Source organism: Embiotoca jacksoni, unplaced genomic scaffold (genome assembly GCF_022577435.1).
Source record: "Embiotoca jacksoni isolate LCO1_2020_lvr unplaced genomic scaffold, fEmbJac1.0.p SCAF_10, whole genome shotgun sequence".
Lineage (NCBI taxonomy): Eukaryota > Metazoa > Chordata > Actinopteri > Embiotocidae > Embiotoca > Embiotoca jacksoni.
The window spans coordinates 9,794,096-9,805,801 of NW_027185230.1; the positions used below are offsets into that span (position 1 = coordinate 9,794,096).

Genomic DNA, 11,706 nt, shown 5'->3' on the forward strand with positions numbered 1-11,706 from the left:
TGTTGGTGTTTCTGAAAAACAAAACGAGATCTCGTGAAGAGGAAACGCAGTGTCGTTTATTTTTCTTTTAAATAAAACAGTGCAAGTTTTTGACGTTTAAAATTGATTATTCTATCTATCAGCTGCGTCTAAGACGGGACACCGAACGTAAGGTCACTTCTCAGCTTCACTACACGGCAACCTGCAGGATGCGCAGCAGGCGGTCACTCCTGTTCTTCCCGACAGTTCGGCACACCAACCGATGCACCGTGAAGGTTTGATAAATTAATATGGCTTCAAGTTTTCCTTAAATCGTGAAACCTGCCTGTAACGGGCCACCGAAACGCCTCCCCGTCGGCAGCTGCTGTCCGTTTCTCAGAACCAGGAAGCGGAGCGGCCGCGTCGGACGCACGGCGGCTCCTTCGTTCAGCTTCGGAGGGACGACCCGCGACGCTTGACGGCACATTCGGGAAGAGGGTCGGCCGTTTAGCGGAAGTCACCGGCTACGTCAGCATCGGCGGCGTTTCGAGCAAGCTTTTGGCAAATATCAGTTCCACCGGTCTGAAGATCTCCCTTCGCCCGTGAACGAAATCATACGAGAGTCTCCGTGCAGAGATGAGATCCTTCCTCCGTGCGACAGGAAGAGCTGTTGGGTTTTGGCACCCGGTTTGTTTGGGTTTTTTTTTTTTTTTTTTTTTTGTCCGTCACGGCGGACGTTTTAACGAACCCGAACCCGTCGAGCGATTCACGGGAGGTCGGAGACCGACGAGCGGGGAGGTTTTACCGAACAATACCGGGGAGTTCAAGATGCAGTTAAATGGCGCAAACTAGTAACATCAACGTCTGCAAGTCAAGTCGGGCGACGCCGGCGAGAAGCACGCCGGCTCCGTTCGATGGTTCGGCCCGAAGGCCGGACGTCCACGCGGAGCGTCGCCGCCTCGCGTCACGCCGTCTTCTGGGACGTCGACGAAGGCATCTCCGACAGGTTGGTTTTGGATCTGCGGGAAGGACGGGGTCAGAGGTCAGCGGGGACAACCGCGACGTTCACGGACACACCGACGGGTTTATAAAAAAAAAAAAAAAAAAAGGAAAAAAAAAACCGCCTCACCTGTTGTGGGTCATGTGACTCTTGACCAGGTGTCCGGCGGCTAAAGCGGCCATGAGGGAGAGCTCCCCCGCCAGGACGGTGCCGCAAACTACGCGGGCCAGCTGCCGGGCGTTCTCGCCGGGCGGGTTGGGACTCGTGACGCCGAGCATCTGAAGACGGAAAGAAGAAGAAGAAGACGACGACTTCCTGTTAATCCTTCACACTCAACTGAAACTGGAGCCGTTCTTTATTGTCACACATCAGAAGAGAGTTTCCTCTTTCGTCCGCTGTTAAAAAGCTCTTCGCTTCATCACAGCGTCTGGAACGACAGTCGAACGCTCACAGAAGCGGGTTTTTTTTTCTCGTGGATTTACGTACGATATTAACGCGTTTCATCGCTCGACTTAATCGTCAGATGTTCCAGTTCACTCGTGAAGTGAAGAACTTCGAACTCAACGAAGCACGAACAGCTTTTCTTGTTCGGTTTCACTCGCGTTTTTTTTTTTTTTATACAAAGTGTGAACTAAAACCCGATCTGTGCCGTACCGTGTCATTCGCCACCGTTTTTAAATACGCAGGGTTTCTCTTGCCATTATAAAGGCCGAGGTGCAGCACCTAAAGCTTCGTTTCACCGGTGTTTTGGTTCTTAATATTTGATGGATATATATTTTTAAACAAATATCAGAATGATAAAAGTCCAAAATTGGAATGAAAACGCAGAGTTTTTAGTCGAACGACCGCCGACCGCTGCGGGAAAAAAAAAAAACACGACGGCACGGTGGAGAATATTGTTATCGCAGAAAACGCGGCGACGTCGTTTCGGGCGCCGCGTCGTCCTCCCGCGGGGGACTAAAAAAACCCATCTTTCGGAGCGAAACGGTAAAAAAATAAAAAAATAAATAAATAAATAAGAGCGGCGCAGTGAGGTGCCGGTACCTGCAGACAGGCCTGCTGCGGCGGCAGGTTGGTGCCTCCTCCCACGGTGCCCAGCTCGATGGAGGGCATCGTGCAGCTGATGTACAGGTCGTCCCGGCCCCGACCGGCCGCCTCCATCTGAGTGATGCAGCTGGAGCTCCCCACCGTCTGAGCCGGGTCCTGAACCGCAACAGCAAAAACCCGTTCAACATTGGGTGTGTGTGTGGGGGGGGGTGGGGGGGGGGGGGGGGGTGCTGACGTTTCCCGAAAGGTCGGAGGTCGTGGAAGTTCACGTTTGGCTGGATGTTGAGCTAATATGTGGTGATTTTTTTTTTTTTTAGTCACGTAGAGTTTTGTCTCCATAACCTGTACAACAGCCCTCGTCTGAGGAAAACGCTGATCTTCCCGACGGCCTCGTCTCTTCCCTCTGTGACTTTGTGCTCCCCCGTTAGCTTGATAAACCTGTTGGCCTCTGTGGTTTCCAGACACCTCCACGTCGCCGTCGCCCGGCAACATCGTTTTTAATGACTTAACCGCTTGAATGCAGCGTTGGGAAGAACTGCATGTGATGTGAAAAACAACAACAAAACCACAAAGCAGGGCCCCTGGGGCTGTGGAGAGGAGGCTGGGGAGAGATTAAGGACAACTAAGGCTTAAAAAAAAAAAAAAAAAAAACATCAGGCCGCAAAAAAAAAAACAACTCTCCGTCCCTCCCTTGTTGGACGAGGTGTGGTCATTGTGATGAAATAGCAGCGACAGATGTTGTTTGCTTTCCCGAAAGAAACCTTCGGTGCTCATTCTCCGCTGTTATTCAGTGTGCCAAAGAAATTGTATGATGCGGGTCTATTTGAAGAGATGTGGTACACACGGACACGGACACGGACACGGACACGGACACGGACACGCACACCTGTTAATACAAACACTGTTTGACAGGAGGTGAGGAAAGAACTGCCACGGTGTAACTCACGATGATCACGTCACCTGATCTGAGGATCCCTCCGATCACACCAGGGTCCATGGAAATACTGTCTAATTTACAGATCATATTGTCAACTTTAAAGCTTCCTTTCACCCATTTTAACTTCAGAGGGATTTCAGCTGAAGTGTATTTACTCCAGTACTGGTTGAGGAACTTAAGAGGGAAATATTGTACTTTCTGCTCCTTTACGTTTATCTGACAGCTTCAGTTCTTTTAATGTGAAGATTTGACGGATGATAAAACAAGCTTCTAAAACACCCGTTTGTCTAAAAAAAAAAAAAATCTGTGTGAGGTCACATTTCAGGTGTCTAGAAGTTTTAAACAGTTCCAACAACTCTAACCTGCCATAAATAATAACATATCAGTCAGAGGGAATAAACCAGGACGAATCCGCTCCATTATGCTGCTGGTACTTCTGTACTTTTACTTCTGCAGGGTTTTTCCATGAAATCCTCCTTCAGTGAAGTTAGATTTTATTGTTACAGGGATTGTTTGATCTTTTGTTTGTTTCCCGTTATCTGCTCTTTGAGACGCCTCTTATCAAAACGTAACAACCAACGTCCTTCACAAGTTCCACCACATGAACGTCTTTGCTTCACTGTTTAAAAACGCCGTCGTCTGACGTGCAGCGATTGGCGGTGTGAGCGTGTCGGGCGATTCCCCCTACCTGCCCGCAGGCGATGAAGATGGCCGCTACGATGTTGGCGGCGTGGGCGTTGAAGCCCCCGATGCTGCCGGCCATCGCCGAGCCCACCAGGTTCTTGCTGATGTTCAGCTCCACCAGAGCGGCCGTGTTGCTCTTCAGCACCTGCACACACGCGGACAAGCGAGACACGTTTCACAGAGAGGAAACACAAACGGGCTGAGGAAACTGTCCCGAGTCGTCGTCGTCGTCGTCGTCACCTCTCTGACCACCTGAGCAGGAATGGTGGCCTCGCACACGGCAGACTTTCCCCGGCCCACAATCCAGTTGATGGCGGAAGCCTTCTTGTCGGTGCAGTAGTTCCCGCTGATGGACAGAACCTCCATGTTGGGGTAGTGCTGCTGGAGGCGGAGCAGAGCCTGCTCGGTCCCCTGCAGACCACGCGCACGCACACACACACGCGCGCACACACACACACACACACACACACACACACACACACACTCTTCAGTGTTTACAGTAGAGGAGGAGGATGAGACCCCTGCAGCAGCCAGCAGTGACGTCACCCGTCGGTTTGTGAACGTTATGAAGCCTTCAGTTCAGATTCTGTCCGTGACCAGCAGGGAGTGACCATATTTGGACGAGCTGGGGGAGGAGCCAGCGGTGGGATCTGACTGATCTGGTCGGAAACCCGACGATACTACGCCCCGCCCATCGATAGCTGTAACCTGACTGCACCGCAGCTGTCAATCAAACAGACACGCCCCCCCCAAAAAAATGTGTCTTTTTGAAGCTTATTTTCTAATTAATGACGAATTATTTTCAGAAAACTAATAAGAAGGAGTGACTTTAGCTAACAACACCGAGATAACTGGTGGAGACATTTTATTGACTTTGAATTTGATGAGAGAAGTTGAATGAGAGTCTATGGAGCCGGAGGCTTTTTGGAGCCGACCTCTAGTGGCACTCGGTGGTACTGCAGCTTCAGGCTCTTCTGCATCGGCCTCGTTTTTCAGAACTGGAAGCTACGAACACTTTTATATACAGTCTGTGTTCTTACCTTAGAGAGCATGTTCATCCCCATGGCGTCGCCTGTCTGAGACTGGAGGCGGATGTACAGGTTCCTCCCAGCGATGGCCACCATCAGCTTCTCCAGACGAGCAAACCTGCGAAGTGTACAAACTTATTTATGATCTACATGTCCTCAGGAGGGACAAAAACACGTCACACATGTGATTCTGTGTTCAGTCTGTCCGTGTTGTACCGACCTGCTGGTCTGGTCGAAGGCCTCTTTGATCATGCTGAACCCGTCCGGGGTCTCCAGCCACACTTTGACCTCCGCGGCCTGGCACGCCGAGGGCAGCCTCACCACAGGACCCCTGGTCATACTGTCAGCCAGGATCCTGCTGCTGCAGCCGCCGCTCAGCTGGACAGGAAGGACAACAGTCAGCACTAGCACCAAATTTATATATATATATATATACACACACACACACACACACTCACACACACTCACAGCGAGCGCTCTGCAGCCTCTGTTGGTGCTGGCCACCAGGCAGCCCTCTGTGGTCGCCAACGGCACGTAAAACTGCTTGTTGTCCAACAGAAGAGGACCGGCTACTCCCACTGGCACCGGCATGTAGCCGATGACGTTCTCACAGCACGTCCCCATCACCTGCAGGACGAGGACACGCAGAGATACAGACCATAATAAACAGCTGCAACGTCCACCAAGACACATTTTACTGAACTAAATGATTTAACATTCAACCTGTTAAAATTTAAAAAAAAAAACTCAATTATCTGCTGGGACATCAGACGACAAAGAAACATTTCACTGTTAACAATTTAAAAAGGAAATTATCTGCTGGGAGATGAAAAAACAGAGACACAATTGAAGGTTAAAAGTACATTAAAGCTCTAAACATTTTGTTTTTGTGTGTGTGTGTGTGTCTCCGTTACCTTCGAGTAGTCATAGTCCCTGTAAGGCAGACAGGCCAGGGCGGAGGGATCGGGCAGTTTGGGGGACAGCAGGTCTCTGCGGATGGCCACGCCCCTTTCTGGCGTCTCCAGGACCGCCTCCAGTTTGTAGTTGAGGATGTCACGGGAGGTGACGAGGTTCATCACCTCGGCATCGCTGAGCATCTGCGCTCCTCTCTGGACCGCATCACACACGAAACAGTGATTTTTATTTATTCATGATTTGGTGGAAATTTGTGTTTTATTTTTTAGAAGTTTAGGTTTCTGCTTCCTCTTTAAACACGTCTAACGTTATATCATCCTTTATTTGAGCCACATAAATGAATGTAACATCATGTGGTGCGACACTCCAAGTTATCTTGTGAAGCTACAGCTTTAACAGCTGGAAGGTCATTTTCTCAAGTATTTCCATTTGATGCTACTTTATTCTTCCACTCTGCTACTTTTCATATAAAACACTGAACTTTTTAATCCACTACATTTGTCTGACATCGTTAGTTTTAATTCTTCCAAGCCTTCCTGTCCAGTGAAAACCATATGACTCGAAAAGTTGGTGATTTTGAAATTAAATTTTTCTGATAAACAATCAAACGTTCCTTTATGGGTTAAGATAATCCTCTTACTACTTAAGAATAAACTATTTTAAAACTCAGTTGGCTCAGCGGGAAAATGTCAGAGGGCTGTTGGTTTTAACTTTAAACTCCAGATACGTATTGCAATCATACTATCATTTTATGGAATATGATAAATTACTGGAGATTAAACTCTCCGACAGAGTATCAAGTAGTACAAATCAGCACAACCTTAAATAACTGCAAAATAAATAATGCATAATTAAAAATGAATGCAGCAGTAATATTAATCCAAAACCATCATACTTAATATTAAAACACTGACAGGAAGCTGCATTGTGTACTTTTAGTCTTCATACTTTAAGTACATTTTGCTGCTAATAATTGAATGCAGGACTTTAACTTGTACTGGAGTATTTCCACAGTGTGCTGTTTGTACTTTTACTTCAGTTAAAGGGCATAAATATTTATTTTGATCATGTTCCAAAATGAATTTTCCCTCTGAATGTTTACTGAATGTAATATGCTTGTATAATGTTGTAAATACGTTCATAAAACATTAGAAACTAAAATGTACCAAATGAAATGTGCTCTGCAGAGTTCCTCCTGTGTGCAATGAACTTAATAAACTTATACAAATGTTTTTATCTGCTTCCAAAAAGAGCTGAAAGTAACAGATGATACAAATATGTTTCATCCTGGACAGCTCAGGACAGCTTACTAAGTTATTCTAGTCTGAAATTCATGTAATTTTCTACTGTTGTTTTCACCTATTGTATCACATTTATCGAATGAATGTTTGGACTGATGAAACTTGGAAGCATTCAGCAGCTCTTTTTTTACAGTTTTAGGTCATTTGTTAGGTTGTAAATATTTACTGTGTAATAAACACACTTTTAAAAACGCAGATTTATCCTCTTTTCTCGTCACAGCTCATCGAGGTGTTTGGATTGTTCTCGTCTTTGAACTGATTGTGTGACTAAAGAGACCTGATGTTGAGCTTTCTTACCCGAGGATCTGAGAGGATGGCCACACATTCCTCCAGCGGTCGGGGCTCAGAGACGCGACAGCTTTGAGGAGCACACGCAGCAAAGGGCTCCTCACCACACGGGCGACGGGGGTTGTTCGCCACCGAGGCGGCAGCTGCTGCTGCTGCTGCTGCTGCTGCAGAGGAACCGGGAGAGAGAAATACAACTCGCATGAAGCCACACAGCAGCACCGTGAGGAGCTGAAGGTGCCGTTGAAGTCTCACCCTTCTCTCTGACTGCCCTGTCGGCCTCGGGGGACACTTTGTAGTCTGAGGCGGCGGGGGAGGAGCTTCGGCCAGTTACCAAGATGCCATTGGAGATCTTGTGGGCGGGGCCGTTCCTCCTGCACCAGTCCTCCGTTGCCCGGGGCTTTTGGGTTTGAGGGGAGCTGATGATGGGACTCCGGAGGGACAGCGAGGACTCCGTCTCCGCCTGTTCGAAGAACACGTACTTCACAGCCAGGAGCAGGGCGAGGCCGAGAGTGATCACCTGCTCCAGGTCCATACTGGGGGGGCAAACATCAGTGGGTATAACTGCACAGGAAGTAATAATAAACCATATTAATAATAGACTTAATGTATGCTGATCAGCTGATTTTATCGGATCATGTTGGCCCGTCGCAGACATTTAATCGGTGTCAACATGTGTTTCTTTTAAGAGAACGAAATGCAGAAAAAGATGCTTCAGATGAATTCAAATTTTTGAGAGAGAGAGAGAGAGAGAGAGAGAGAGAGAGAGACACAGACAATACATTGATTTACATATATTGGATTTTTTTTTTTTTTTTTTTTTTACTTCCCAATATCTGTATCTTGCCTGTCTCTACCCGCCTGTCACTCTCAGCTTCAGTCTTTGCTGTGATCACAATCTGGAAACCCTGATCAAGTTCAGGTTCGCTCAGACCAAGAGCGGACCAATCAGGGAGCAGTGGGAGTGGCTACGTGTTTCGTTACACAACTGCTGATTGGTTAAAGACACGGTCCTTCTCGGTCTGGTAGCACCATGTTAATCAGTATCATCAGCCTCTAAAACCCAGAACCAGTCTGGCTGTAGTTTTTACCTGGTGAGCTGCAGAGGCCACACAGTACCAGCAGAGTCCAGCCTCTGAGCGACGGGCCCCTCCGCTGTGCGGTTCTGACCCAAATGCTCGGCTGTTAGTCGGGTGTGGGTGTGAACCAAGGCCAGGCCCAGAGACTGAAACATGACAGTTAACACTTCCTTTATCGTGTACATTCAGTGAATCAAACTTCCAACATGATCGTCCACAACACAATGTGGATGCAGAGGGGCGATGATTGACAGTCTGCAGTCAGGATGCACGATTAATCGAATTCAAAAATGTATCTAATTTCTACAATGATTCTACAAGTGTTTGTACTTCCTCTCTCAACAAATACCAACATGTGATGCAGCAGAAACCGTCAGTAAAGAAAAATAAACCCAGAGAGACACGACGATGACAAGAAGAAGTTCCGAAAAATCCTCCTTCGAAGGTTGCGTTTAATAAATGCAGCGACTGAGGATGATGGTTTGTAACGTTCGGTGTCGGACTCGTGAAGCTGTGAAGCACCATCATATTTGTGTTGTGAAAAAAAATTGAAACGGAGAATTGTGATCGTAATTCTAAGCAAGAAAACGGAGATTCTGATTTCATCCTGAATCTTGCAGCCGTAGCCGCGAGTGTTTTTAACGACTCGACACTTTCGGCACTGAAAACAGTCGCTCACCATGATGATTTTAACCCTTTGCGTCACAGGGTTGGGCTTGTTATCCTCCTCCTCAGCCAGCACAAGAGCAAAGTGGCTCAGCTGCCAGATGGGACGGCCCTCGCGACTTTCCCTCGACAGCTACGTGCACACACAAGAGCACAGAGCAGTGAGATTCAAGCACGCTGTGTCCTCGTCCAATCAGACGGCGACGCGTCCCTCTTACCTCCAGGACCAGCGAGACGCACGCAGGAAAGAACGTCATGAAGACAAAGTAGTTGGCCAGAACGGACATGCAGCCGAAGCAGCACATGATCTCCAGCTGAGGCACGCCTGGAGAAACAACAAGAAGGTCATCTCCTCCTCGTCACCATCAACACACACGGAGACACACAGAGCAGGAGGCGGAGCTTCAGAGACACCTCACCTGACATGGTGCCCACTCCGATCACCAGACACTCCACCAGGGCGTCCAGGGTGAAGGTGGGGCCCAGGATGGCCATGCCCTGGGAAATGTTCTCCCTCACCTCCTCCTGTACACATCATCAGATGTCATGAGGCAGTGACACAGTCACAGCACACACATACACACGGTGGGAGCAGGTGTTTGTGTGTGTGTGTGTGTGTGTGTGAGTGTGTGTGTGTGTGTGTGTGTGCGTGCGTGTGTGCGTGCGTGTGCGTGTCGTTACCTGAGAATTCGAGCTGAGAGCAAACTTGGCCAACGTGCAGGCTTTGGACAGGTCGATGAGCAGGAGGAAGAAGGGCAGGGCTTCGCTGCAGGGGCAGGAGGGGGTCAAAGGTCAATCAGGAAAACCACGTGATCTGATCATTTCAGAATGAAACATCAATTTGCCGACTCAAGGGACTCTGTGAATCTGAAAGGGCTGTAGAGTTCTAAATTGAGCATCACGCCTCCAAAAATCTGTCTTTAAAATTCATGATGATTGGATGTGCAGTAAGTTTTAAAAAGTAACTCATAGTTAAATTACATCTTTAAACACCTTTATAATGACCCCTGACTTGTATTTCAAACATTTGAAGCATCCTGCCAGTCTCTTGTCCATCTATTCTTCACTGTTTTTACTACACATCCAATACTGTGTTAAAAACGTCCTTTTTGAACATTTCTTACCAACATCTTTCGATGATGTAATTTTGAATCTCTGTGCCTTATGACGTGTACTCAAGTTCACTCAAGTACCATTCACTGCTCATGTATAACTCTTGCGTGATGTTTTTAATTTATTTAATTTCATTTTATTGCCTTATTTTGTATCTAATAAATAAAACTGATCGTGCATTCGGAGGACTTACTTAAGTCCTGTCAGCTCTTTCCCAAAGAAGTGGATGACCACTGTACTGAAAACAAAGCTGGAGAATACTGTGAACAATCCGGCGATACCTGCAGACAGACAGGAAAAAGGAAGTTGACAAGTTTACTCAAATCATGCTCGTTATCTGAACTTTTATTTACAATATCATGTGACATGCGGGTCGAATGTAAAAGTTATAAGCTCCAATACATTCTACAGCGTGTCGTTGTACTGACCCAGTATATATTTGGACCCCAGTTGTTGGAGATTCTTGAACTGGAAATAGATATAAATGATGGCCATGCAGCGGGTGACTGTCAGGATGATGATGTCGCTGCTGTGGATTTTCTGGAACACACATGTCCTGTTGTTAACACACACACACACACACACACACACACACACACACACACACCACTTCTTCCTGCCCCACCCACTCCGGCCTCACCTCCTCCACTTTGGGGCACTCGTTCCAGCTGCACATCTGGCTGCTGGCCGCGAGGCTGTTCATGGACATGAGGCACACGGTGAGAGCCAGGGTCCCCACTATCACCTCCCACGGGTGGGAGGCCACCAGCAGGCCGTGGAGCCTGAACAGACGGGCCAACATGGTCTCAGGGTGCCTTCCTGCGTTACAAACACATCACCCCATCACTGGCAGTACGACCCTGGGTGGTTAGCCGACAGCTGGAGCATCTTATTTTTGAAGGCCTACTACCTAGAAAGATTAGCCGTTAGTTAAAAACAACAACGATAACAACAACAACAACCACCACAGATTCACTCCGGTGTGCTTACAGGGCTCGTGTCTACGTCGTTAGCCGCGAGTTACCGTTGCTGTTGGTTAGCATTAGCCACATTAGCTTTAACACCCGGAATAACTTCCACAGCCCGTCACCGGGGTCAATATGTCCCCAAGCCTAATGACACCTTTCGCGATTGTTGTTTTGTAGTATCCAAAACAAATTCACGTACTTCCAAAGGTGACTTTCTCCGTGGTCAGAGTGTCCTTTCCATAGTGATGGTGCTGCTTCCATAAGTCGTTTCGGTACGCCAGCGACAATGTTGTGGCGAAACCAACATGGCGATTGCGGAAGTCCCGACGTCACGTGCAACGTCATAGGGCGGGGCCAAAGGGGAAGCAGAGAGAGGCTGAGTAAAATCTCCCTGAAAGACACGTTTACTTTTTAAACTTGTATACACTTCGAGTAATATATAAGTAATGTATGTATTAAACATGTTATACATTTTACTGGATATTAAAATAAGATTTAAAAACAATTCGGCCACCAGGGGGTTTAAATTCCCTGTCATATGCAAGTCATATGAACTGATGATGTTTACTCCTTATAGATGGTTGGATAGATGGATATAGAAAAAAAACATTTGATTGTTCAATTATTTTATCTGTATGCGATTTAACTTTAAAAAAACATACTTTTAAAGGTCAGTATTTGCTACAAAACTTCACCACCATTAAAATATATGACTTGTATAGGTT

At 47.2% G+C, this 11,706-nt stretch overlaps 1 protein-coding gene across 6 annotated transcripts; it reads right to left on the bottom strand.

Moving 5' to 3' along the window:
- Positions 1–31: 31 nt before the first annotated feature.
- On the bottom strand, positions 32–11,287 carry LOC138207675 (3-hydroxy-3-methylglutaryl-coenzyme A reductase-like). 6 transcript variants are annotated; one of them, XM_069165121.1, is made up of 20 exons: positions 11,181–11,287; positions 10,654–10,832; positions 10,442–10,553; positions 10,207–10,294; positions 9,582–9,666; positions 9,320–9,425; positions 9,119–9,225; positions 8,914–9,033; positions 8,247–8,380; positions 7,411–7,691; positions 7,168–7,313; positions 5,569–5,763; positions 5,123–5,281; positions 4,875–5,032; positions 4,667–4,772; positions 3,867–4,037; positions 3,631–3,771; positions 2,003–2,161; positions 1,088–1,236; positions 32–977 (listed from the first exon to the last, which is right to left on the bottom strand). In XM_069165121.1, the coding sequence occupies exons 2-20, from the start codon at positions 10,813–10,815 to the stop codon at positions 923–925; spliced, it is 2,634 nt and encodes an 877-aa protein (XP_069021222.1). In that variant the 5' UTR covers positions 10,816–10,832; positions 11,181–11,287; the 3' UTR covers positions 32–922. The 6 variants fall into 6 exon arrangements, with proteins under 6 accessions (XP_069021222.1, XP_069021213.1, XP_069021177.1 ...); XM_069165112.1 differs by having other exon boundaries at positions 7,168–7,316; XM_069165076.1 differs by having other exon boundaries at positions 7,168–7,322.
- Positions 11,288–11,706: the final 419 nt, after the last annotated feature.

Bases quoted from the DNA above. Each gene is read 5' to 3' on its own strand.
- LOC138207675 (XM_069165076.1), bottom strand. From the start codon at position 10,815: ATGTTGGCCCGTCTGTTCAGGCTCCACGGCCTGCTGGTGGCCTCCCAC. The intron at 10,554-10,653 runs GTGAGGCCGGAG...TGTGTGTTCCAG, and splicing joins AGTGCCCCAAAGTGGAGGAG to AAAATCCACAGCAGCGACAT. The intron at 9,426-9,581 runs GTAACGACACGC...TGATGTGTACAG, and splicing joins CTCTCAGCTCGAATTCTCAG to GAGGAGGTGAGGGAGAACAT.